General features: G+C 44.0%; 1 protein-coding gene and 1 long non-coding RNA gene across 5 annotated transcripts in view; both read left to right on the forward strand.

Moving 5' to 3' along the window:
• Positions 1-1,415: 1,415 nt before the first annotated feature.
• Positions 1,416-3,903, forward strand: LOC106562740 (uncharacterized). Its single transcript, XR_001319088.2, has 3 exons — positions 1,416-1,614; positions 2,152-2,318; positions 2,952-3,903. It is a non-coding gene; the product is annotated as an uncharacterized lncRNA (long non-coding RNA).
• A 4,109-nt stretch (positions 3,904-8,012) lies between these two features.
• The window catches only part of LOC106562741 (golgin subfamily B member 1), a 50,708-nt gene continuing 31,006 nt past the window's right edge, over positions 8,013-27,714 (forward strand). For all 4 annotated transcript variants that reach the window (XM_045708486.1, XM_045708487.1, XM_045708488.1 and 1 more), the window contains exons 1-14: positions 8,013-8,208; positions 10,378-10,440; positions 11,351-11,521; positions 12,681-12,824; positions 12,988-13,101; positions 16,558-16,728; positions 18,666-18,854; positions 19,857-19,979; positions 20,343-20,456; positions 21,281-21,578; positions 21,769-21,884; positions 22,199-22,316; positions 22,992-23,083; positions 25,507-25,657. In XM_045708486.1, the coding sequence (XP_045564442.1) occupies positions 10,396-10,440; positions 11,351-11,521; positions 12,681-12,824; positions 12,988-13,101; positions 16,558-16,728; positions 18,666-18,854; positions 19,857-19,979; positions 20,343-20,456; positions 21,281-21,578; positions 21,769-21,884; positions 22,199-22,316; positions 22,992-23,083; positions 25,507-25,657 (1,846 nt within the window). In that variant the 5' untranslated portion in view covers positions 8,013-8,208; positions 10,378-10,395. The remainder of the gene's footprint in view (positions 8,209-10,377; positions 10,441-11,350; positions 11,522-12,680; positions 12,825-12,987; positions 13,102-16,557; positions 16,729-18,665; positions 18,855-19,856; positions 19,980-20,342; positions 20,457-21,280; positions 21,579-21,768; positions 21,885-22,198; positions 22,317-22,991; positions 23,084-25,506; positions 25,658-27,714) is intronic.

Here is a 27,714-nt window from a genome sequence, read left to right on the forward strand (position 1 = left end):
TTTTGTTTTTGATGACCACATTTCATTTTTATTCATATAATTAATACTCTGTGCAATTAATGAAGGGATGTATCCTCCTAACACACACAGACACGCATGCACACACACTTCCTTATGCAACATGTGTTGTGAGACACCTCTGTATGCCTTTTCCGTCCATTCGTCCGTCTGTCTGTCTGTGGGGCTGTCCGTCCATCTGTCTGTTCACCCCCAGTCTGTTTTTTTAGGTGATTGATTCCCCTGAGGTTAACTGTCCTCTTAGGGTCAGACTACAGTAGGTTGATAACACGGTGAGAGGTGAGTGTTCAGCTAATACTTAACTGGATTTCACAGCTAAGGCTAATTATTACACAACACACACACACACACTTTTTGTTCAGTGTCGCTGCTAAATGCATATATGGGAAACAATGACTACTTCACATTTTGTTTTTCTGGAATGTAAAGTTGGAGGCCTTGCCTTGTTCATGTGTCAGTGAGCACAGGTGTGAGTTACACGATGACCTGGGACACACACCTGAAGTTAATTAAATACAAGTCAATGAATATATTAACTACTGGCAAACACACTGAAACACATATACAAAGTGCTCGCTTAGTCTATTCAGTCATCTCAAATTGTTTAATGAATAAATGAATGAATACACTCAATTAATCCTAGCTATTTACCCACATACCAGGTCATTGGCATGTGGTATTCAGTGTTTAATGAATATATCCATATGCTTAAACATGAATCTACTCAGGTCGCTCTTGCAAAATGGATTTATTCCAATGAGACTACCCTGGATTTAAACTAAGGTTGAATAAATACCAAGCAAATGAAGCTTCATGTTAGCTTTGATGACTTGTCTGATAAAGAGCAGAGAGGCAAATTTGGAGTGGGCGACATAAGGCTAATTAAATGACTTAGACTTTGTGGTCTAAGTAGGCTATACCCTCTCAGAAAAGGGTTATTCAGCTGTCCCCATAGGACAACCCTTTGAAGAACTCTTTTTGGTTCCAGGTAGAACCATTTTGGTTCTAGGTATAACCCTTTTGAGTGTGAAGGGTCATCGGTTGACTTCACCAGTCATTAATCTTGGTGAATTGTTAAATAATCCCCTCAAATATCCAAACAATGGAATCGTACCTTATCTAACACGGGTTTTGGTGCTTGATGTATCTTGATTTGTTCCCGCCTGTCTTGATTGGATTGCTTACTAACGGATCTAAAATATCGCCAAATGTTGCAATGTTGGGTTAATCCTCAAACTCATTGACGTGGCGCAAACCTGTTGTGTGGTCTCTGAGCGCGTGGAAGGAATGGCTGTGGTAGATTACTTTTACCATCGATTGAAATCGATTCAAGTTATTCATTGAAACTTCATAGACTACCTTTAAAGGACTTGGATCTGCTGAAACCATGGGTCAATCACACAGTGAGCTAGACGACGAGGTGGCCCTCACACATATCCAGGAACTCTACCGAAAGTTCGCCAGCGAGTGTCCCAGTGGCAACATGCATTTCGGGAATTCAAGAAAATCTTTGGAATTAACAGCGATTCGATAGAGGAATCTGCATACATGGACAACGTGTTTCGATCGTTTGATGCAAACAATGTACGGTTTTAGGTACCTGTATACTGATTTATTAAGCTAAGCATCTTTAGAGGGAGGGATCATGGACATCGGTAGGCTAGTAGCCTTCGTCAGAAGCTGAGACAGTTGTAGATTATAAAACAATTAATTAATTGTGATATTACCTTGGTTATATAGCCTAAAGAAACACAAAATTAAAAATATGAATTAAAGGTAAGCAGGTAGCCTAGCTGTTAAGAGCTTTGGACCAGTAACCGAAAGGTCGCTAGCCTGGTTCGAGTCCCGAGCCGGTGAAAAATATGTTGATGTGCCCTTGAGCGAGGCACTTAACCCTAATTGCAACTGTAAGTTGCTCTGGATAAGTGACTCAATATAAATGACTAAAATGTAAATGTCTGCCCTGGCTTGTATGCACGTTCAGTTTTGGCTATCCCCGTGCGCTGTCCGTGGTGCTGAAACGCTTAAATACTAACAACGTCACACAAAGATCCTCTCCTACATCACATTCATTGGTGTTAAGTTTATTTAATTCCTTATTTTTGCTTCTACAATAATTGTTTTTATCCATAGGACAACACACTAGACTTTATGGAGTATGTGGCAGCAGTGCACCTCGTTCTTAGAGGAAAGCTCGAGGACCGACTGAGGTGGTCGTTCAAATTGTACGACAGAGATGGAAACGGACACCTTGACGAAAAGGAGCTAAAACAACTTGTCAAAGGGGCTTCGTTTTTATAGTATGTGTGTTTTTTTTGTTGAAGTCCTGACCTAAACACATGGAAGCCAAAGTCCTCTCAAATATGTTATACTACAAACTGGCCTGCCGATATTCTTTGTGGTTAAAGGCCTACGTGACGCCCACCCAGTGTATGGCCATAATAGCATCACATTTAAAAGGAGCTTCATCTTGTTTAGTCTCTATGGATTTGAAAGGTTTCCAGGAACACGTAGCCTAGTTTAGATGGTAACGTCGACCAATTAGATTGTTGAGTTCTAGGGGATCAATTGTCAGAGACATTGTGGAGGGAGTTGGCTTGGAACATCCCCTATAAGTGCCCTGAAGCTAAACAGCGGTGTATGCTGCCGGAGATCCTCTCTGAACGTGATGCATGTAAACAAGATACTGTGTATTATCCTCTCATCAAATTGAGATGCCTTAATATATAATTGTACTTTTTAATGCACTGTGCATACCAAAACCCTATAACCAGCAAGCCTAATTATATGCAGGGATATGAAACTATATGTTTGATATGATATGCAGGATATTGAGGCATAATATCTGCTTCAATCTAGACAAAATGTGTGTATGTACCCTGCTCCCACTCATCATAGTACATTCGTTTTCTCATGTCTTCCTCTCTCTGCAGATCATCTACAATATCAAGAGGCATGGGAACCCATCTGAAACAGAGAACCGGACCCCTGATCAATTCAATGACCGGATCTTTGACCCGGTGGATAAGAATAAAGATTGCAAGGTGTGAGGTGTCTGTCTAGCAATAGAAATGTTGTATCTGTGTAGGCCTGTATTTGTGCAATACACTCATTACATTGTGGGTGTAGTAAGGAAATACAAAAACATTTCAGCTCGGCAAATTAAGGTATATGCCCAGAGTCAGCAATGTTGAGATGACGAGTGCGTGGCCTAAGAGCTCTATTTTCATGGCATCTGACCATAGCACCACCAGGAGTTTGCTAAACGGCATTGGCGCTTGGATCGGAACCGGTGCTATGGTCATATGACATGAAAATAGAGGTATTTGGCCTCGGCTTCTTCTTGTTATTAGCTGATAGGAGTAGAACCCGGTGTGGTCATCTGCTGCAGTAACCCATCTGTGACAAGGACCATTCTGCACACCACTGTTGTACTGTGCCGTTATTTGCCTGTTTGTGGCCTGCCTTTTAGCTTGAACGATTCTTGCCATTCTCCTTCGACCTCTCATCAACGAGCTGTTTTCACCCACAGGATTGCCACTGACTGGTTGTTTTTTGTTTTTCGCACCACTCTTGAAAACCCTAAACACTGTCGTGCGTGAAAAGCCCAGGAGGCCGTCCATTTCTGAGATACTGGAACCGGCGTGCCTGGCACCGACCATCATATCACGCTCAAAGTTGCTTAGGTCACTTGTTTTGCCCATTCTAATTTTCAATCAAACAGTAACTGAATGCCTCCATGCCTGTCTGCCTGCTTTATATAGTAAGCCATGGCCATGTGACTCACTGTCTGTAGTAGCGTACTATTTTTGAACTGGGTAGTGTACCTAATAAACTGGCCACTGATTATGTATATGGTATATATGTACAGTATACAGTTGAAGTCGGAAGTTTACATACAGTTAGGTTGGAGTCATTAAAACTCGTTTTTCAACCACTCCACAAATTTCTTGTTAACATACTATAGTTTTGGCAAGTCGGTTAGGACATCTACTTTGTGCATGACAAGTCATTTTACCAACAATTGTTTACAGACAGATAATTTCACTTATAATTCACTGTATCACAATTCCAGTGGGTCGGAAGTTTACATACACTAAGTTGACTGTGCCTTTAAACAGCTTGGAAAATTCCAGAAAATGATGTCATAGCTTTAGAAGCTTCTGATAGGCTAATTGACATAATTTGAGTCAATTGGAGGTGTACCTGTGGATGTATTTCAAGGCCTACCTTCAAACTCAGTGCCTCTTTGCTTGACATCATGGGGAAATCAAAAGAAATCAGCCAAGACCTCAGAAAGAAAATTGTAGACCTCCACCAGTCTGGTTCATCCTTGGGAGCAATTTCCAAATGCCTGAAGGTACCACGTTCATCTGTACAAACAATTGTACGCCAGTATAAACACCATGGGACCACGCACCCGTCATACCGCTCAGGAAGTAGACGCGTTCTGTCACCTAGAGATGAACGTACTTTGGTGTGAAAAGTGCAAATCAATCCCAGAACAACAGCAAAGGACCTTGTGAAGATGCTGGAGGAAACCGGTACAAGAGTATCTATATCGACAGTAAAACGAGTCCTATATCGACATAACCTGAAAGGCCGCTCAGCAAGGAAGAAGCCACTGCTCCAAAACCGCCATTAAAAAAAAGCCAGACTAAGGTTTGCAACTGCACATGGGGACAAAGATTGTACTTTTTGGAGAAACGTCCTCTGGTCTGATGAAACAAAAATAGAACAGTTTGGCCATAATGACCATCATTATGTTTGAAGGAAAAAGTGAGATGTTTGCAAGCCGAAGAACACCATCCCAACCGTGAAGCACCGGGGTGGCAGCATCATGTTGTGGGGGTGCTTTGCTGCCGGACGGATTGGTGCACTTCGCAAAATAGATGGCATCATGAGGGGGGAAAATTATGTGGATATATTGAAGTAACATCTCAAGACATCAGTCAGGAAGTTAAAACTTGGTCGCAAATGGGTCTTCCAAATGGACAATGACCCCAAGCATACTTCCAAAGTTGTGGCAAAATGGCTTAATAAGGACATCAAAGTCAAGGTATTGGAGTGGCCATCACAAAGCCCTGACCTCAATCCCATAGAAAATTTGTGGGCAGAACTGAAAAAGTGTGAGTGCGAGCCAGGAGGCCTACAAACCTGACTCAGTTACACCAACTCTGTCAGGATAAGGTTTTTAGCTGAAGAGTCTTAAGAGCTGAAGGCCTAAGGCCTCAGTGAGGAATAGGCATGGGTCATTTTCAGATTGAAACCTACTCTCTGTTTCGGACAATTTTTGTCCCGTTCCGTGACTGGTGATCAGGACCCTGGCCTACCAATTACCACTGGCCAGCCACTCAGTCTCAAAGACCAAGAGATGAACAAGGGAAGCAACTGAGGCTTACTATGTAAGAAGAGGTTTAGAGCTTTGACAATGTGTGAGCTACCGATCTCATATAAGGTAACTTTTGAAACATTTCACAGGGTATCCACTTTTATCCAGCTTCGTATGAGTGTCTTTGTCTTCAGTACAGTCTCTGTGTGTCTGTGTGTGTGTGTGTGTGTGTGTGTGTGTGTGTGTGTGTGTGTAATTGTTATTTTGTGTTTAGGAGCAACCTTGTTTGTATATCCTGAAAATGTTTCACATGCAATATCCTTAATGTCTATAATACTGTATATCTGTAGTAGTAAATTAATAAAATGCCTTGAAAAAAATAAACATTCTTCGATATTGCTATGAAGTTGAAGGTTTAATGGCAAGTGAGATTCTGGCCACATTCAGTGTACACAAACAGCAGCATCTTCCAGTTACATGATTGGCTCTTATTCCTGGGTTAAAAGTATAAACTAAGCAACAAATATTTAAGGTAAGAAAAGTAAGAATGCTGTCCTAAGCTTTTTCAAGTTTAAAGACAGGCATTACACTGATGGCCATTACACAGGTTCAAATGTCTGACCAAAGCTGACCAACAAGGAAGAGAAGGGCAAATCAGCCAATCAAGAGCTTGGGACTGTAAGGTTCTATCTGCATTTTTGTCTAAATGTAGTTATTGACATAGGTTTGTTCTGTTCAATGTTCTCTCCCTATATAGTACTCTAAATACTCCAATTCATGTTGTTAAATTCAAAAGAATATGATTTAAAAAAAATCACTGACACCATTCAAACCAATGAGGGTTCAGAATATTAAAGCCGATTATCTCAGAATCCTTTTTTTGCAGTTAAAACCTCATAGTCACAAGCTCTTGTAATGATACACATTTACTTTTAAAAGTCAAATATAAAACATGATCACAATTATCAAAAATATAATGTAATTATAACAAATATATATCAGCTACAAAAATATAAACAATGGAGACATAGGTCTTTGTTTTTTGTGTGTGGTTATAAGAGACATTCCACGATAACGGAATTATGCTGTGACTCCAATTTTTACCCTTTAAAATGTATGCCAAACAAAAAACAATGATTTCAAAGTTGAACAAAACATACAACTATGCACAATGACTACTTTGACCAATTTATACAGTAAATAATAATCATATATTTAGTGGAAGAATTGCAGATGCTAAATTTTGTTGCAGAATTACAGTAAAATCTCCCTGTTTTATTATGTTACCAAACGTTGTATCTGCACAGTTCTTCCTGTTAATGTGTTTTTGTAAAATGTTCCATGTAAATTGTTAAAATTAGTCATTGTGCATAGAGTTCTATGGTTTGTTAAAAGGATACTTTGGGATTTTGTCAATGAAGATCTTTGTCTACTTCCCCAGAGTCAGATGCCATTTTTATGTCTCTACCACAGGAGGTTGGTGGCATCTTAGTTGGGGAGGACGGGCTCTTGGTAATGGCTGGAGTGGAATGGTATTAAATCCATCAAACATGGTTTCCGTGTGTTTGATGCCATTCCATTTGCTCCATTTCGGCCATTATTATGAGCCGTCCTCCCCTCAGCAGCCTCCACTGGTCTCTACATCCAGTATGAAGGAAGTTAGAGGTGGTTTCACGAGCCATCGCTAACTAGCGTTAGTGCAATGACTGGAAGTCAGTGGTATTTACTAGCTTGCCATAGACTTCCAGTCATTGCTCTAACGCTAGTTAGCAATTGCGCTAATGCTAGTTAGCAACTTACTTCAAACTGCATGCAGAGACAAATGGTATCCACGAGTTCATCTGACTCTGGGTAAGTAAAGTGCTTCATTGCCAAAATCCTGAAGTACCCCTTTAAACTTTGAAATCAATTGGTTTTGTTCAGTATGCATTTTAAAGAAGAAAAAAATTGCAGTCTCAATGTAGGATGATTGTAGACTCCATCAATTTGGAAGTAAATTCTTGAAAATCATAACATTTTAATTTGTTAAAATTACTGAAGATCTACAGACTTCAGGGTTGATTTATTTCCTCCAACTTGAATTGTCAGATTTTACATGGCATAAAAAAAACATTAAAAGTTGTACCCTAGAAACCTAGATAGGCTCCCGAGTGGCGCAGCGGTCTGAGGTACTGCATTTCAGTGCTAGAGGCGTCACAACAGACAGCCTGGTTCGAATCCATGCTGTATCACAGCCGGCCGTGATTGGGATCCCTTAGGGAGGCGCACAATTGGCTCAGCGTCGTCCGGGTTTGGCCGTTGTAGGCCGTCATTGTAAATAAGAATTTGTTCTTAACTGACTTGCCTAATTAAATACAAAGTAAAAAACACCTGGGATGGGCAACTGGCGGCACCCATGCGACCCCCTTTAGAAGGCCCTTGGATCAACCCCCCCCAAAAAAAACAGAATACAGTTTTGTAGTGAATTTCAAACAAAATAAAACAAATAACAGAACAGTCTCAACAGCCAACAGTCTCCCCCATCATCAAAGTTGCCCATCCCTGGGCTACAATAATGACTCGCTGTATATATGAAGGGATACACATACTGTACTTATAAAGATGATTTACCTCGTCCTCCCTGATACATTCGTGGGCACGCGGACTTCGGGCAAGCGCACGCAGTAGGAGCGTCGTTGCCTGCCTTCACAGCGCGTGCGTGCCTTCGCTGTTTTTATTCACCTGACCAACATGGCTGCTGATGATTGAAGGATACCTCGGATCTCTTGTGATTTCTTAACTTGAGCAATAAACATGCGCTTTTTGACGATTTCATTATAGAATATGTGAATGAACATCTTTATGAAGCGATAAATTGGGTAAGCGTTTGGGTTTTGCTATCTGACCAGTGCAAGCAGCTGTTAATGCTAGCTAACGTTAGTGTTAGCAAAATTGTCAGCTGCCGACTGGCTTATAAGGCTCCTAGCTGACATTCATTATATTATAATACTCATTAAGTAGCCTTTAGTTACATAGTGGAGGCAACGTTATAGAACAGGTTTTGCATGCTGATACATTTGGCATGCCAAGTCGAGCTGGCTAACGTAGCTAGCTAAAATGTAAATGGTCATGTTACAGTAACCTTAGTTAGCTAGGTACTTGGGGGGGGCAACGTTAGTTAGCTCCTGTATCACAGGCTGAGTCGCGCTGGATAAGAGCGTCTGCTAAATGACACATGTAAATGTAGTTACCAAGTGTAAGCCCAATGAACAGAACAAGTACCTCCATTCCAGCTAGTTTACAATGGTTTGCGGACATGTACAAACACGTGAACGGTCAACCGGCTTTCTTTCAAAGCCATTATTAAACCATTACTAACGTTACCATGCTACTAAGGATGCAAAACCAGCAGCAAAAAAAGATGACTATATATATACAATGGCGCAGTCAGCGAGAAGCTAATAATGTCGATAACGTTCAGCGGTGCCTGCGGCTGATAATGTAATAAACCTCGTAGGGCCAACCCTGCATTTTCTACTGTAGATTAACGCTCTGTTACGGGCCAGTGAAACCGAGGAATTAGATTTGGGCAGCTGGGCACAGAGGGAGCGGCAGGACTTGCTGTGGTACAGTATGCATGAGTGAACTGGTTTGGCCTGATTTTCTCCTGGCTGTATGTCATGTGACATGTGCGTCAAACAGCTAAGTGGTTTTGGCTGCCAGCATCTCAAGGCACTCCGTTAAATGACTGGCTTCCAGCCCTTGTTGTGCAATATAACAACAACTCACCTTAACTGTCTAGATTGCAGAATAATAAACAACACACTGCTCATTGTCATTAGTAGCAGCCAGAATTGAGTGATTCCTCACTCCTCTCCACTAACATGACCTCAAATCAAATTGTATTTGTCACATGTGCCGAATACAACAGGTGTAGACCTTACAGTGAAATATTTACTTACGAGCCCCTAATCAACAATGCATTTAAAAAAAATATATGAATAACAACAAGAAATAAAAGTAACAAGTAATTAAAAGAACAATAGCGAGACTATATACCGGGGGGTACCGGTACAGAGTCAATGTGCGGGGGCACCGGTTACAGACCTGGGCCTGTATTGACAACGAGTCTCAGAGTGCTGATCTTGGATCAGTTTAGTCTTTTCAGTCATAATGAGTAAGGTTATATGGACGGGGGGGTCCTTGATCAGCACTCCTACTCTGAAATGCTTGATCCCTGGCATGTAACAAGCTGTTCATGGAATAGGCTAGTCTGTGAGTGGGAACCAATGTAGCCTCACTGTGGTGCACTCGAAGGTGCAGTAGCCCAACAAATGGGTGTATTCATTAGTCGGATTCTGTTGAAAAACGTCTGTTGCAAGAGGGGGTGAATACCGTAGGCCTATGTCTTATCTTAGTCTTGCGTTATGATATAGATAGACATCATTTCACAAACATAGGGTATTTGACACCCTAGTGTAGTTGTGCAAATTAAAAAGCAAACGGATTTGCTGTCACAAGAACAAAACAAGTAAAAACAATTTTTTAGAGTTTGCTTTAAAACATGTAAAAATCTACTATATGTAAGCTTGCATGCTTGTTTTCACTCATACATTCCACACTACTCACAATACCTAGGCTAGTATTGGGTCCTAGAGCCTGAGGAACCTCTTGGGGGACATTCCAACATTTCTGTGGACCGAGATATGTTTGGTGTTCCCAAATTAATTATGTGGCACAGGCCTTGAAAAAGCCCCAGGATCTGAAACTGACATTGCTATGTTGTTGTTGAAAACAGCCCTCAAGACAGCTCAGTGACTCAACTTCTGATGCAAGACCTTCAGAGCTTCACTGAAGCTTGAATTTGATAGGCCGCTTAAGTTTTAGCCTAGCCGCAGCAGTGCTTCCAGCTCAGATGAGGTTTAGTCATTGTTATCCCAAATTTCATTGAATGTCCTGTGTTAGTTGTCATGGTTATGTGTAGGGTAGCCTATTTGTTAAATGCTTTGGTTGTGGATTAAATGTCCCTGTTGTTTATTTGACCCCAGGAAGTAGCACTCTAAACCATGCTGAAGTGGTTTTCCAATGAAGATGGTGCTCCTGGCCAGGGAGTAAGTATCAAACCAACATGTCTGTTTGTGAAGGAATGCACCTGTGCTATGCATGTCTGTGTGTACGCATGTGTGTGCAATGTCGTGTGTGTTCTTTCAAAGCCATCAGCCCATAACCCCATAGATGGGGGAGGGGATTAGAGAGAGTGCTGAGCACACAGCTTTTGACTGTGAGGATCAGAACTCGTACTTCCTGTAGTGAAGCCACAACTACCCCACCTCCGCCCCAATTCTCGACAATCAACCCCTAACAACAACCCCACAGACTTTTCCTTTCAGTCCCTAGCCTAGCCCATTCTCCTTGTTCTTATCCCTTAGCTGTTTGTATAATACGTTTATTGGAGTGGGGCTATGTTATTAGCTGAAACCTGTCCAGTCCTCACACATCTAGAATCCCTCCAAACATTACCATAGTGATGACATGGAGCTGTCCCCCTGTGTATACCCCATCTCTTTCTCATACATACTGTGCCCTCCTCTCTCCCAGCGAAGGCTAGCTTTCTGTTTTTACTAACATATTGTCTCTCTCTCTCCTTGTCTGTCTCTCGTGTCTCTCTCCTCGTCGCTCTCTCTCCTCGTCTCGGTCTCTCCTCGTCTCTCTCTCCTCGTCTCTCTCTCCTCGTCTCTCTCCTCGTCTCTCTCTCTGCTTGTCTCTCCTCGTCGCTCTCTCTCTCCTCGTCTCCTCACCTCTCTCTCGCCTTGTCTCTGACTTTCTCTTGTCTCTCTCTCTCTCTCCTTGTCTCGCTCTCTCCTTCTCTCTCTCTCTCTCTCCTTTTCTCTCTCTCTCCTTGTCTCTCTTCTCGTCTCTCTCTCTCTCTCTCTCTCTCTCCTCGTCTGTCTATCTCCCCCTCCTGGCTCTGTACCATATCTCCCTCCCCCATCCTACCCTTGGTCCCCGGTCTCTCTCCAGGCGCTCGGCTCCCCCCAGGGTGGTGCTGGTGCTGGAGGAGGAGAAGGAGGCCAGGCAGCCCTGGTGGAGTTGGCGGAGCGGCTGGCCCAGACAGAGCAGCTGGTGTCCCAGCTGAAGGAGCTGATCCGGGAGAAGGATGGCTCGCTGCGCACCAAGGACGAGCAGCTCAAGGTACGTCCTGGGTGCTACAGTTTGATGATGCCCCTAGACACTCTCCCGAATGCCTAACCCTAACCATTAGGAGGTGAATATTTTTAAACTGACCGTGGATCAGTTCTTACCAACTGCAACATTGTGGCAGTTCAAGGCCCTCCTAAAGCCACAGGGATTGGTGACGGACAAAGCAGAGGCATTTATCAGAAAGCGCAATGCAAACACGGCCACGGCAGAGTGAGGCCCATATGTTGTCAGTTTGTTTTTAATTCAAGCCAATAGAATCACTCATCCTGTTTCAATGGCAGGGAGTGGTTTAGTTACTTCTGTCTATTCATTTACAAGTCAAAGTCCACTTGTGCGGCACAAAGTGCTGACACCATATCTGCATCCCAAATGTCACCCTATTCCCGATATAGTTCACTACCGGGTACTGGTCAAAAGATATGCACTATCTAGGAATTAGATGGGTCCTGGTCAAAAGTAGTACACTATATAGGGATTCGGTGGGCCCTGGTCAAAAGTAGTGCACTATATAGGGATTAGATGGGCCCTGGTCAAAAGTAGTGCACTATATAGGGATTAGATGGGCCCTGGTCAAAAGTAGTGCACTGCATAGGGAATAGAGTGCAATTTGGGACACAGCCCATGTCTACAAGAGGGCTGCTGAGGAATTTACAACCAATTTATTTTGTCCAATAGAAACACTGTGGTCTCTACTGATACTACAGCCATAGATGGCAGACCATAGCTTATCACTGTCTACCTGAGAGGCTCCATAGATAGACTATATAGTAAAACAGGATTGGAGTCCACAGAGAATAGTATCGGCTATTATCGCTAACTTACAGTCCAACCAAGGTGCATGAATGAAGAAACAGACTGGCTAAATGTGAGAGGTATTCATGCAGTCTGAGATCACAGCACAGTGCATCACATAAAAAAAACACAACTCATAAACGCAGTGTCCATATGGCCTTTTTAAGGCATAGTTAGCCCAAATTAGCTTTTTACAGTTATGCTTATTAAGACTTGATGCCGTAGACATGACAACTCCAAAGAGTAGGATACCCCTCCAAATCGGAGCAAGAAATGTAGTGAATGTGTGACACCCTTAGTTTTAACTAAAGGTACCATGTCTCTCTCTCTCTCTATAAACCCCTTCTTTTCTACACAGGCAGAGAAAGAGGCGTGCGAGGCCAAGCTGTCCAAGATGCGTCTCCAGAACAAAGCCAAGGTCACCTCCCTCAGCGCCCAGCTGGAGGAGCTGAAGAAAGGAGGTGGAGCTGGGGGCCAGGGGACTCCCACCCACAGTAAGAAGGTAACACGCTCACACACATACATGCACATATGTTTGCACGTGCGTACGCATACAGACGGACACATCCATCCACCCACCCAAGTTCAGTGAGCAATAGCAACAGGAAAGCACAGTAACCCTTCTGACCTTTGACCCTGTTTTTCCCTGCGTGTGACCCCTGTAGGGAGGTGCAGAGGGAAGCGAGCAGGCCAGCCGTGGGAAGATCCTCCTCCTTAGGAAGAAGGTGGAGGAGCTAGAGCATCAGCTGTCACAGAGAGATGAGGAACTGGAAGTCAAGGTACTACCTATATCCTTTTTAGATTTGAATTTTGAAGCAGCAAAATGTGAAGGAAGTTCAAAGGGGTGTAAACTTTCTTTAGGCATTGTACATGCATTCATACTAGCTTTATAATGCCTTATGAAACTTGTTTTGGTTTAGGGAATGTTCACATTCACATTTTAAAGCTTAGTTGCTATATACAGTGCATTTGGAAAGTATTCAGACCCCTAGACTTTTTCCACATTTTGTTATGTTACAGCCTTATTCTGAAATGGATTCCATATTTTTTCCCCCCTCATCAATCTACACACAATACCCCATAATGACAAAGCAAAAACAGGTTTTTAGAAATTTTTGCACATTTATACAACATAAAAATTAAAATATCGCAATTAGATAAGTATTCAGACCCTTTACTCAGTACTTTGTTGAAGCACCTTTGGCAGCGATTAAAGTCTTTTTGGGTATGACGTTACAAGCTTGGCACACCTGTTTTTGGGGAGTTTCTCCCATTCTTCTCTGCAGATCCTCTCAAGCTCTGTCAGGTTAGATGGGAAGCGTCGCTGCACAGCTATTTCCAGGTCTCTCCAGAGATGTTCGATTGGGTTCAAGTCCGGGTTCTGACTGGGCCACTCAAGGACATTGAGAGACTTGTCCCGAAGCCACTCCTGCGTTGCCTTGGCTGTGTGCTTAGGGTCATTGTTCTGTTGGAGGTGAACCTTCGCTGCAGTCTGAGGTCCTGAGCGCTCTGGAGCAGGTTTTCATCAAGGATCTCTCTGTACTTTTCTCCGATCAGCTTTCCCTCGATGCTGACTAGTCTCCCAGTCCCTGCCGCTGAAAAACATCCTCACAGTATGATGCTGTCACCACCATGCTTCACCGGCCAAATAGTTCAATCTTGGTTTCATCAGACCAGAGAATCTTTTTTAGTCCTTTAGATGCCTTTTGGCAAAATCCTAGCTGTCTCTCATGTGCCTTTTACTGAAGTGGCTTCCGTCTGGCCACTCTACCATTCAGGCCTGATTGGTGGAGTGCTGCAGAGATGGTTGTCCTTCTGGAAGGTTCTCCCATCTCCACAGAGGAACTCTGGAGCTCTGTCAGAGTGACCATCGGGTTCTTGGTCACCTCCCTGACCAAGGCCCTTGTCCCCCGATTGCTCAGTTTGGCCGGGCGGCCAGCTCTAGGAAGAGTCTTGGTGGTTCCAAACTTCTTCCATTTTTAAGAATGATGGAGGCCACTGTGTTCTTCGGGACATTCAATGTTGCAGAAATGTTTTGGTACCCTTCCCCACATCTGTGCCTCTACACAATTCTGTTTCGGAGCTCTACAGACAATTCCTTCGACCTCATGGCTTGGTTTTTGCTCTGACATGCACTGTCAACTGTGGGACCTTATATAGACAGGAGTGTGCCTTTCTAAATCATGCCCAATCAATTGAATTTACCACAGGTGGACTCCAATCAAGTTGTAGAAACATCTCAAGGATGAACAATGGAAACAGGATGCACCTGAGCTTAATTTCGAGTCTCATAGCAAAGGGTCTGAATACTTATGTAAATAAGGTATTTCAGTTTTTTAGAATAAGGCTGTAACGTAACAACATTTGGAAAAAAGGAAGGGGTCTGAATACTTTCCAAATGCAGTGTACATAACTTCAGTACACAAATAAATGAATACTGTGTTACTAAGCTAAGGCCATAACAATGTTGTTAGTGTTCCAGTGGACTTTAGTGTGTCACTAAAACATTCCACAGTAAAAATGCTTTAATACTCAGTGTATGTGTAGTATAGAACATGGCTTTCGTCAATCCAGTGTGATTGTGAACTAACCTTTTCAAACAACCCTTTATTTTTAGCCTACATACCGGTAGTAACAAGAGAATGTCACCACTCCAAATAGAAACATTGTTCCTGAGCAGAAAGCCCAGGTCCATGTTTCCCTAGCCAGCGGACAGATAAGGGAAGCCAATATCCTCCTGCAAGGATGTGAGGAATGAGTTGGCGTAGTGTTATTATCTCCTGCAAGGTGCCCTCAGGCCACAGCTAATATGGGTCCTGTTCATTAGGCACCAAGTGCAAGAAAACGAACTGAAACAGAGAAGTACTGCCTGGACTTGTTTTCTGTTGCAAACTGTTTTGCTACGTCATGCCCTAATGAATGTGACCGAGGTGTTTGCCTCCATCCTCTTATCTACAAAGTAATTTCTCCTACTAGGCCTATTCAGAATGTCTCACAGTGCTCAGCTCTCATTTCCTTAACTATGGGAATGTTCATATCCCATGGCTATGTTTTAATACAGTGTGGCCTTGTCAGTGAGATATGAGGGGTTGTGTCCTACAGTTTACAAAAATGTATTTTAGTGTCACTCCACAATGATACAAAATATAGATTTTTCAAACCACATTGTGGACCACTCAGTTTTGAGACACTAAAAACAATCCTAGTCAAACATGGTAGAGGCATCATCTATAATGCATTACATCATCTATACACATGTATGCATAAACAGAAAACGACGTACAGTAGACAAAAGGACAGTTGGTCCCTTATAAAGACATGTCTCCTTTGGAGGATAAGGTGGCATGCTTTATTAATAGTATTACCTGATAACATTACCTGATAATATTACCTGATAACAACTAGACCTAGGTCGATCCGTCTTAGGTCGATCCGTCTTAGGTCGATCCGTCTTAGGTCGATCCGTCTTAGGTCGATCCGTCTTAGGTCGATCCGTCTTAGGTCGATCCGTCCCAGGTCGATCCGTCCCAGGTCGATCCGTCCCAGGTCGATCCGTCCCAGGTCGATCCGTCCCAGGTCGATCCGTCCCAGGTCGATCAGTCCCAGGTCGATCCGTCCCAGGTCGATCCGTCCCAGGTCGATCCGTCCCAGGTCGATCCGTCTTAGGTCGATCCGTCCCAGGTCGATCCGTCCCAGGTCGATCCGTCTTAGGTCGATCCGTCCCAGGTCGATCCGTCCCAGGTCGATCCGTCCCAGGTCGATCCGTCCCAGGTCGATCCGTCCCAGGTCGATCTTGTAGCCAAGGCCTACTCTGTTAAATAGAGAATAGGTCTTTAGTCATGTTTGTGGTTCAGGTTGCTTTGTCCATCAAGTGTGTTTGTATAGTGTGTCTGTCTTTTCATACTTAGTTGTATCTGATCCAGTATCTTCAAGGTGTTTGGAAAATTCTCAAAATTGTGTGTGAATGAGTATATCTTTTTTGTGTTTGAGTGTTGTTGTGTGTGTGTGTGTGTGTGTGTGTGTGTGTGTGTGTGTGTGTGTGTGTGTGTGTGTGTGTGTTTGTGTGTGAATGAGAATATATTTTTTGGGTGTGTGTGTGTGTGTGTGTGTGTGTGTGTGTGTGTGTGTGTGAGTGAATGAGAATATTTTTTGTGTTTTGAGTGTTGTTGTGTCTACTGTGTGTGTGTGTGCGCCGATGTGCATCTGACCCGTGCCCACGTCTTTCCCTCTACCAGTCACGAGAGCTGGAGGACCAGAGGCAGCGTGGGGTGGACATGGACGCCATGCTGGTGGAGCGAAACAGGAAGCTGTCAGAGAAGGAGGCCTACATAGTCCACCTGCAGATGGGCATGGCCACCGGAGAGCAGACGGCCACGCCTACAGCCCAACCCGACACGGAGCACAGGGTAAATACAAATTCCAGAAGCTTTATTGTCCTTGAAATATACATCACATGGACAAATTGGCACGACCGAACAATGATGCTTCTGCTATTGGGACACTACGGATTTCAGAGAGAAGTTGGGGGTACCAGTAACAGTATCACCAGCCCTGGTCCTGGACATACACGGGGTGTGCAGCTTTTTGTTCCAGACCAGCACAGTCATATTATCCATGACCTCATGCACACAATCTAATACGAGGTTTCCCACCACACAATCTAATACGAGGCTTCCCACCACACAATCTAATACGAGGTTTCCCACCACTCAGTCTAATACGAGGTTTCCCACCATACAATCTAATACGAGGTTTCCCACCACACAATCTAATACGAGGTTTCCCACCACTCAGTCTAATACGAGGTTTCCCACCACACAATCTAATACGAGGTTTCCCATTCCCACCACTCAGTCTAATACGAGGTTTCCCACCACTCAGTCTAATATGAGGTTTCCCACCACTCAATCTAATACGAGGTTTCCCACCACTCAATCTAATACGAGGTTTCCCACCACTCAATCTAATACGAGGTTTCCCACCACACAATCTTGGTTTCCCACCACACAATCTAATACGAGGTTTCCCACCACTCAGTCTAATACGAGGTTTCCCACCACACAATCTAATACGAGGTTTCCCACCACACAATCTAATACGAGGTTTCCCACCACTCAGTCTAATACGAGGTTTCCCACCACTCAATCTAATACGAGGTTTCCCACCACTCAATCTAATACGAGGTTTCCCACCACACAATCTAATACGAGGTTTCCCACCACTCAATCTAATACGAGGTTTCCCACCACACAATCTAATACGAGGTTTCCCACCACACAATCTAATACGAGGTTTCCCACCACTCAGTCTAATACGAGGTTTCCCACCACACAATCTAATACGAGGTTTCCCACCACACAATCTAATACGAGGTTTCCCACCACTCAGTCTAATACGAGGTTTCCCACCACACAATCTAATACGAGGTTTCCCACCACACAATCTAATACAAGGTTTCCCACCACTCAGTCTAATACGAGGTTTCCCATTCCCACCACTCAGTCTAATACGAGGTTTCCCACCACTCAGTCTAATACGAGGTTTCCCACCACTCAGTCTAATACGAGGTTTCCCACCACTCAGTCTAATACGAGGTTTCCCACCACACAATCTAATACGAGGTTTCCCACCACACAATCTAATACGAGGTTTCCCACCACTCAATCTAATACGAGGTTTCCCACCACACAATCTAATACGAGGTTTCCCACCACTCAGTCTAATACGAGGTTTCCCACCACACAATCTAATACGAGGTTTCCCACCACACAATCTAATACGAGGTTTCCCACCACTCAGTCTAATACGAGGTTTCCCACCACTCAGTCTAATACGAGGTTTCCCACCACACAATCTAATACGAGGTTTCCCACCACTCAGTCTAATACGAGGTTTCCCACCACACAATCTAATACGAGGTTTCCCACCACTCAGTCTAATACGAGGTTTCCCACCATACAATCTAATACGAGGTTTCCCACCACACAATCTAATACGAGGTTTCCCACCACACAGTCTAATACGAGGTTTCCCACCACTCAATCTAATACGAGGTTTCCCACCACTCAATCTAATACGAGGTTTCCCACCACACAATCTAATACGAGGTTTCCCACCACTCAATCTAATACGAGGTTTCCCACCACTCAATCTAATACGAGGTTTCCCACCACACAATCTAATACGAGGTTTCCCACCACACAATCTAATACGAGGTTTCCCACCACTCAATCTAATACGAGGTTTCCCACCACACAATCTAATACGAGGTTTCCCACCACTCAATCTAATACGAGGTTTCCCACCACTCAGTCTAATACGAGGTTTTTGGGTGGTTTTCCAGGCGTTGCCGGAGGAGAGCGGAGCGGGCTCCCTGGCAGAGCTGCAGCTGCTGGTCCTAAGTCTGACCAGGAAGGTGGGAGAGGGTGATGAACGTTACAGCCTGCTGCAGGAGCAGACTGAGAGCCTCAAGGAGCTCCTAGTCACAGAGAAGGCTGCCTTCGAGGACAAGGAGAACATGTACAAGCAAAACGTAGGTTATGGTGAAAAATCACAGATTTAGCAGATGTGATTTTTTTTAACGTGATTTATCAGCAAATCTGCTTATGACTTTAGATTTGTTTTATATAAGAGGTATGTACTATTTTTTAATCATCACATTATTTATCGTCACATTTATTAATGACAGATAAACATTAAAACAAAAACAAAAAATCCAGTTACAACTCAGCTCCTCCCCCCGTCCCTGTAAAATCTTTTATTGGCCATGCTGTGTCATGGCCAATAACATCACTGTTCACCTCATCAGCTGAAGAAATCACAAGCGCTCTATTTCCCTGTCAGACCAGCCTTGACCAGTCGTGTATTACATTTACATTTACATTTTAGTCATTTAGCAGACGCTCTTATCCAGAGCGACTTACAGTAGTGAATCCATACATTTCATTTTATTTTTTTTGTACTGGCCCCCCGTGGGAATCAAACCCACAACCCTGGCGTTGCACACACCATGCTGGCGTTGCAAACACCATGCTCTACCAACTGAGCCACAGGGAAGGCGTATTCAAGCTTCCCTGTCAGACCAGCCGTGTATTCAAGCTTCCCTGTCAGACCAGCCGTGACCAGCCGTGTATTCAAGCTTCCCTGTCAGACTAGCCGTGACCAGCCGTGTATTCAAGCTTCCCTGTCAGACCAGCCGTGACCAGCCGTGTATTCAAGCTTCCCTGTCAGACCAGCCGTGACCAGCCGTGTATTCAAGCTTCCCTGTCAGACCAGCCGTGACCAGCCGTGTATTCAAGCTTCCCTGTCAGACCAGCCGTGACCAGCCGTGTATTCAAGCTTCCCTGTCAGACCAGCCGTGACCAGCCGTGTATTCAAGCTTCCCTGTCAGACCAGCCGTGACCAGCCGTGTATTCAAGCTTCCCTGTCAGACCAGCCGTGACCAGCCGTGTATTCAAGCTTCCCTGTCAGACCAGCCGTGACCAGCCGTGTATTCAAGCTTCACAAATGTCTTCTGAATGAACTGTCGTTTCAGATCCAGACGTTTAAAGACATCATTCTGCAGAAAGACAACAAGCTAACGGAGGTCAACCAGATGCATGAACAGGAGCTCTTCAAGTTGGCCGCCAAGTCTGACGCCAGCGCTGATCTGGAACAGGTAAACTAGACTAGAGGATTTACCGCTGTTACTTTTGTTTTACCATTAAAATGACCAGTAAAATCGACTATGAACCCACTTTAAATGGTCCTTATTCCGTGAAGTTACTCTATTCATTCTGAACTCTGTAACCCGGCTGCATGCTAGCTGTAGATACACTATAGATTATTCTATCTTAAGTCATTGGAAGGAACGTTCTGTTTCCAAACAGTTATACATCCAGAAAATTGTACCAAAAGTTAAAATTTCCAGTTACAACATGCAATGTGCTAGTGTGACCACAAGACCAAGTTGTGATGTACAGTATCACTGCTGTACACCGTGGGTAGTGTAGTTGCTGACATGGCTGTCTGTCCTCCCCAGCTCTTGAAGGCTCTGAAACAGAAACTACATGAGAAGGAGGTGGTGCTGCAGGGTAAAAACCAGGTGATTGATGTCCTCCAGGGGGAGGTGGACTCCAGAGACCAGCAGATCAAGGTGAGAGGTTATTTAAATAGGTCAAACTTTATTTAAGGTGAACTATCCCTTTAAGGGGTCCTCTTTGTGTCTCAGGTAGAGCATGGCGCTTGCACCGCCTGGATCAGGGGGTTTGTTTCCCGCTGGGGCCACCCATATGAAGAATGTATGCACACGACTGTACGTCGCTTTGAATAAAAACTTCTGCTAAATGGCATATATTATGATATATTATAAGGAACCACATGGGTGTTAACAGCTATACCCATTGGAAGGGTGGGCCAAAACAATATGGGCTACGTTCCAATTTTCTTCTTTTCTCCCAAAGTGTGTGTCCACTTCCAAACCTTCCTGCATTCATTTAACAATGACGAGAACTCTCTCTAGACTACTCTTAAATCAATCCAATGCTTTTAGATCCCTTAAAGGGAGTGTGCAAGTGCACACTACTAGGAAAAGGGTGGAGAATCAAGGATACAGTCTTGGTGATGGCTACTACTATAATGAATAATAATAATAATTTGGTGGGTGCTTATATTTGTCCTATTTCATACATGTACAAGTGTGTATTAATACGCCTGTGCGAATTCTAAATGTCTTTTTGTGTATCCCATCTCTCCGGACACCCTCGGAGAGTGGCGTGACGGCCAGGGTCTGCCACTATCAACGGTGACCCTGGAGTAATTAACTTCAGATGAGGGTGACCAATCCCCTTATGATGTCATCTCACTCGCGACAACCCTAGCCTAGAACAGTGATCACCAATTTTTCCTCCTTTCCTCATCCATCCATCCCTCTCTCTCCCCTCCTCCTGCTCTTCCCTCATCCCTCCTTTTCTCTCCCAGGACCTGGTGGAGCGGGCGCGGCGGCTGCAGCTGGAGCGCGAGAGCCTCGGGTCCAAGATGGAGGCTGAGAAGCACGTGATGCGGGCTCAGCTGCGTGACCTCTTGGAGAAGCATCAGGGCGAGCTGCGCCGTGCCACCGAGTGCCACGAGGCCCAGCTGGCTGAGCGGGAGCAGGCACTTCGCGGGCAGCTACAGGAGGAGCTGGGAAGGACCCCTGTCTCCGAGCTTCAGACCCAGACGCAAGCAGGGAGCAGCAGGGATTCTCCAGCCATGGCCCAGAGGATGAACGAGCTGGAAGGTAGGAAGTCTGTACAGATGTGGACAGATGCACACACATTCTACAGACCATAGGATGCTTTTTAATGTTGATGGGCTTCCTGGGATGTTAAGCTCTTCTTCAGGCATTGTGAAGATCTCATGATCTGCTTTTCTCCTGTCACTCTCCTTTCTCTCTCTGTCTCCCCCCCCTTCTTTCTCGTCTCTCGCAGCACAAGCCAAGCTGAAATTTGAGGAGGCAAGTAAATCGGAAGCCAAGTTCCTAAAGATGAAAGCCTGGTCAAAGTCTCGTATTCGACAGCTGGAGGACGAGCTGAGGAAAAGCCAGGTAAGAGATTCAGTTATATCTAGCAAACTAACTGTAACATTTTAATTAGGCGGGATGAGTAAATTTATAGCGTGATGATCAATGTTGTAACTTTTCTGTAACAATGGTCTGAGAAGAGGGCAATAATTTTAGCAGAGTTTAATTCAGAGCTCCCATCTATTTAGACTTCTGTGATTAGTATGCTCAGAGGGCACGTGTCTTTGGGAGAGGGAAAAGGTTGTCCTGAATGTATGTCGTACACGTTTAGTCTCATTCAAGAACCAGACATGTTGCGTTGAGCTTTCCTTGACCTGTGAGCTTTGACCCTCCTCCAGTCTGGCAGAGTGGTCCCTGACGTGACGTCCCTGCGTAGCCGCATCACGGATCTGGAGGAGGAGCGGGAGGAGACGCTGTGGAAGCTGGAGCAGTACGACGAGATCAAGGCCAAGAACGGTGAGGAGATTCTTCAACTATCATCAATCACCTGACTACACTTATCTGGACCATGGTGTAATGAACTTAACGTGCTAGCTAGTTTTGTAAGTGTTATCTTATTGTGGACTTCTCCTTGGTGTTATCATTTATAACTCTTTAAAAAACTGTGTTAATTGGGTATTTAGCAAACACCCCACCCCCTCTTTTGTCTAGCGTTTTTGGAGAATTTAGCAATGCTAGAAAAAAAAGCATTTCTTTAAATTCAAAGTGAACTATCTCTTTAACAAAAGGGTTTTCTACTGCAGATGTTCTCTAGATGTTCTCTGTACTGAAACTAATCTCTGTGTAGTCTGGTGATGATTTACAAGAGGTTTGAAGACCATCTAAATGAGCAACGGCTCCCCATGTTTACAAGTGATCTGTTTCCGCCTTGTACATCTGTATGTTATTTTGGTCGCTTGTTCTGTTTGATCTTTGTCAATGTACCTTAAGCGTGTTATTCAGAATCTGTTTACATTGTGTTCTGTCTCTAACATGTCCTCCTGTAGATGTGCTGGAGGTGGTTAACATGTCCTCTGTCCTCCTGTAGATGTGCTGGAGGTGGTTAACATGTCCTCTGTCCTCCTGTAGATGTGCTGGAGGGGGTTAACATGTCCTCTGTCCTCATGTAGATGTTAACATGTCCTCCTGTAGATGTACTGGAGGCCAAGCTGGTGGTGTACGAGGAGCAGCAGAGGAAGATGGCCTCCGACCTGGAGCAGGTCACCAAGAGAGCCGCCTCTCAGGTCAGAGTTCAAACCCCACCAGACGGTACCCCCAACATGCACTGCAACGAGGAAGTACCACCTACATCCCGGCATGCAGTGCGGTAGTGGTGTCTAGTCATGATTCTTGAGAATCAATGTTGGGGAAAACGGTGAGGGGTAGATGGATTCATCTATGGATGCATACCTTGACTGTCACTCAAGGTTTCCGTTAACCAGTAATAGCCGGCTTTTGCCCCCCCAACTGGTATTGAAGCGCGCTTTACATTCGCCAATCAAGTGCATAGGTAGGCAGGCTTCAGCATGTCCCACACCACTTTGCAATGAGCTGGAAGCAGTATGCATTTTGAAAACGTACACTTAATTGTTTGAAACCTGAATGTTTTACTTCATATTATGAGGCATGTCTTACCTTGCATCAAAGTAGCCTAGCCAAAAGTATTTTATAAAGACTTCCATAGGCTTATGCCATTGAAACCATCAGCCTGTTTCTCTCATGTTCTATTGGTTTTCAAATCAACTTTCTTTCATTGACCAGTAGCCAAACTTCAACCCTAGTCATATTAGCAACCCATGCTAGTTGTTGCATTATTAGATCTCCCCTGCTAAATGTTTTATCTCTGTCTCATGAACCTGCTTTCATGTGCGGTCCGCTAATGGCATTATGGAACAAACATTCGCGTGTAGCCTACTGCCTTGTGCGCATTGCTGCACTTATAATGTGAAGAAATAATAGTTTATCAACATTTCAAGCAAAACGTTCTGATCTGTTGCATCAGCCTTATTGCTTTTTAATGCAACTGGTTGTGTGAATGGTTGTATACAACTTACTGGTTGTGTGAATGGTTGTATACAACTTACTGGTTGTGTGAATGGTTGTATACAACCTACTGGTTGTGTGAATGGTTGTATACAACCTACTGGTTGTATGAATGGTTGTGTACAACCTACTGGTTGTGTGAATGGTTGTGTACAACCTACTGGTTGTGTGAATGGTTGTGTACAACCTACTGGTTGTGTGAATGGTTGTGTACAACCTACTGGTTGTGTGAATGGTTGTGTACAACCTACTGGTTGTGTGAATGGTTGTATACAACCTACTGGTTGTGTGAATGGTTGTATACAACCTACTGGTTGTGTGAATGGTTGTGTACAACCTACTGGTTGTGTGAATGGTTGTGTACAACCTACTGGTTGTGTGAATGGTTGTGTACAACCTACTGGTTGTGTGAATGGTTGTGTACAACCTACTGGTTGTATGAATGGTTGTGTACAACCTACTGGTTGTGTGAATGGTTGTGTACAACCTACTGGTTGTGTGAATGGTTGTGTACAACCTACTGGTTGTATGAATGGTTGTGTACAACCTACTGGTTGTATGAATGGTTGTGTACAACCTACTGGTTGTGTGAATGGTTGTATACAACCTACTGGTTGTGTGAATGGTTGTGTACAACCTACTGGTTGTGTGAATGGTTGTGTACAACCTACTGGTTGTATGAATGGTTGTGTACAACCTACTGGTTGTATGAATGGTTGTGTACAACCTACTGGTTGTATGAATGGTTGTGTACAACCTACTGGTTGTATGAATGGTTGTGTACAACCTACTGGTTGTATGAATGGTTGTGTACAACCTACTGGTTGTATGAATGGTTGTGTACAACCTACTGGTTGTATGAATGGTTGTGTACAACCTACTGGTTGTATGAATGGTTGTGTACAACCTACTGGTTGTATGAATGGTTGTGTACAACCTACTGGTTGTATGAATGGTTGTATACAACCTACTGGTTGTATGAATTTGGGATCTATCGTCCCACAACTGTACCAGAGTCTGTTTGGAATAGCCTATTTCTTTCTTGCACAGAACGAGAAGCTGAACAATAGAATAGGTCAACTTTTCTACTATGGAGGATAGTAGATTGTCATAGGCTAGTGATGTTGCTGTTGGTTACTCCTTGTTGACTGAGGAACAGTAAATGTGGACAGTTATTCTAACATCTTCAAAGTGCTCATCAGAATTCAGTAAGAAGGAGGATTCACAACGTTGCATCCTCCTGTTGCATGTTCTGTTCAGATGAATTACCATCATCTAAATGGGATTTCTCAGCACCTTGGGTGGATGACGTAATCAGGTTACACACCCATCTGGTAAATGCAAATGCTGCCGGTCAAATGTCCGGCGCCTCATTTTCCCAACGGAAACCCTGCTGGCACTGTACACCAAACACATCTGACACATCTATCCTATTGACGACTTCACTTCTCTGATGGAAAGCCACTTGTCCTCAGATGAAATCAAACACCACATTCTCCCATGTTGAGTAATCTCTGGATGAGAATAAATGAACGCCCCCTGTGCCTTATCTCTGGACCCAATACTTCCTCCACCCCAAACCAATATGCTGCTTCGCATGTCTTTCTGATCCTATACACACTAGGCCAGCGAGTCAGGTAGCGCCGACGACGCCCAGAGCCAGGTGCTGGACTGGCAGGAGATGGTGTCGGAGGCGGTGACGGCCAGGGACCGTGCCCGTGAGGAGAAGGCCACCATGGCCCTGCGCATGAGCCACATGGAGGAGGAGAGAGAGGGTAAGGGCCCCGCCACCGCTGGGGGGTGATCCACACACACAGGGCACACTGGCACTACCACGGGGCTGACACACTGTGACACAACACACCACAGATATTAAACCTCACCTCAGACCGAAATGCAAAAGTCGTATGGGAGGGAATTCTAGAGAAGTTATCTGATAAAGTTCAATATCTTCTGTTGTTGTTTGAGAGCCCCCTCACTGTCCAACTGAGCATGTTTATTTTTTCTTTCATTTTTTCCCTCCAACCCATCCGTCCCCGGCGAGCTTTTCATTCTGGCTCTGCGCCCCCCCAACCCCTACCCCATGTCCTCCCCCCTCCTCCTCCGCTCCCTGCTCCTGGGATGGGGGCAGCCAACAAGAACCTGTTTCCCATCAGTTTTGTGCATGCAGGCCCATACCCCTCAGCAAAAGCCTGCCCCCACTGTACTGTCCTCAGTTTCCCAGGATCCTTTTCACCTCCTCCGGGGTAAACTGGAGGCAGTACAGTGGAGGCCTGTGCTTTTTATTAGTCCCTCCTCCATGTAGTGTTTCTTTCTTTCAGTATCTCCCTCTCTTTTTAAGTTTCCTTTCCTCCCACTTTCCCCTCCCTCTCTCCTTCCTTCCGTCTCTCCTTCCCCCAACTTTCCCTGCCACCTTCGGATTCCGTTATGACTTCACAATGACGCTGTCCTTGAACTGATTTACAAAACATATTAACACAACAAAATGACAAGGCTTCAATGGTGGTGGGAAGGCTAACGCTAACACTGGAATGAGGACTAACTGAGGGCGGAGCTTATATGGAAAAAATAAATTAACCAATGATCTTTATAAAAAAGAATTAAACCAATGATCTTCTTTATGAAAAAGAAATAAACCAATGATCTTCTTTATAAAAAATAATTAAACCAATGATCTTCTTTATAAAAAAGAAATAATCCAATGATCTTCTTTATAAAAAAGAAATAAACCAATGATCTTGTTTATAAAGAAGAAATAAACCAATGATCTTGTTTATAAAGAAGAAATAAACCAATCAAAAGAGCCTTAGAGGACTCTCCTCTAATAGAATTATGAAATATCCTTATTGTTTAATTTTAGAAGAATGAGGCTATATCTAAACCACTAATAACACTAAAGTGAAAATTCTAGGCTACAGTCGTGATGTCATTGTGAGCATATTTACTTGACAGATGATGTGGACTGGAATTATATATTATACTGACATAATAGCTTGAGGGAGTTTTAGGTGTTCTAACACACACGTGTGCACACTCATACACGGCAAGTGGTGCTGTTTTTCAACGCTTTCGTCCTCTCCAATCATCTATCCATCTTTACTAACGCTTGCTAACCTCATTGCTGTCATTTGCCTGTGTAACGCTGCCACCCTTGCTGCTTTTAGTTGCTGAAGTAGCTAACTGTTGCAATATCTGATTGGTGCATTCCTACTCAAACTTGGTTTCTGGAGCTCATCTTAACATCTAAATAACAACTGGCTGTCAATGAAATATTGTCATGTCCATTCAATGATTGCTCATCACTTAATAAATTATATGGAATCAATTCCATATCAGTTCAGTCCGTTCAAGGAGATTCCTTGAATTCAAGAATCTAAAGTGTCCTCATTGAAAATAAATGACAATTTTTTTTATTCGCTTGGCTACATTGATCACTTTGCACTACCACATCTGCAATCCTTACCCAGTGAAACCCTTCTCTCTGTCACTTTGCTTTTAGCTAGTCCTCCCCCACCCCTCCCCCATCTACCTGATATCACAAAACAGATGGGAATGAGTTTTGTGCAAATTGTTGGCCCTGATTGATCAATTTGACATAAATGTGATTGCTGCCCCCTCCCCTTCCCCTTGATGGTCCAATCACTGACTAGTGACCACTGATAATTAAAAATGTAGTGACCACTGATCACGGTCCAATCACAATGTGGGCAGCTTTCAATCGGAATGGCTGTGACCTCCCTGCTTTCCAGTATGCCAAATCACCATTGAAAATGTTGTTGCAGTACAGTCTCCTTGAGCCGTAAAGACAACCACTGCCCCGGCCCGCCCCCCT

This window comes from Salmo salar, chromosome ssa26 (genome assembly GCF_905237065.1).
Source record: "Salmo salar chromosome ssa26, Ssal_v3.1, whole genome shotgun sequence".
NCBI classification, from domain to species: domain Eukaryota; kingdom Metazoa; phylum Chordata; class Actinopteri; order Salmoniformes; family Salmonidae; genus Salmo; species Salmo salar.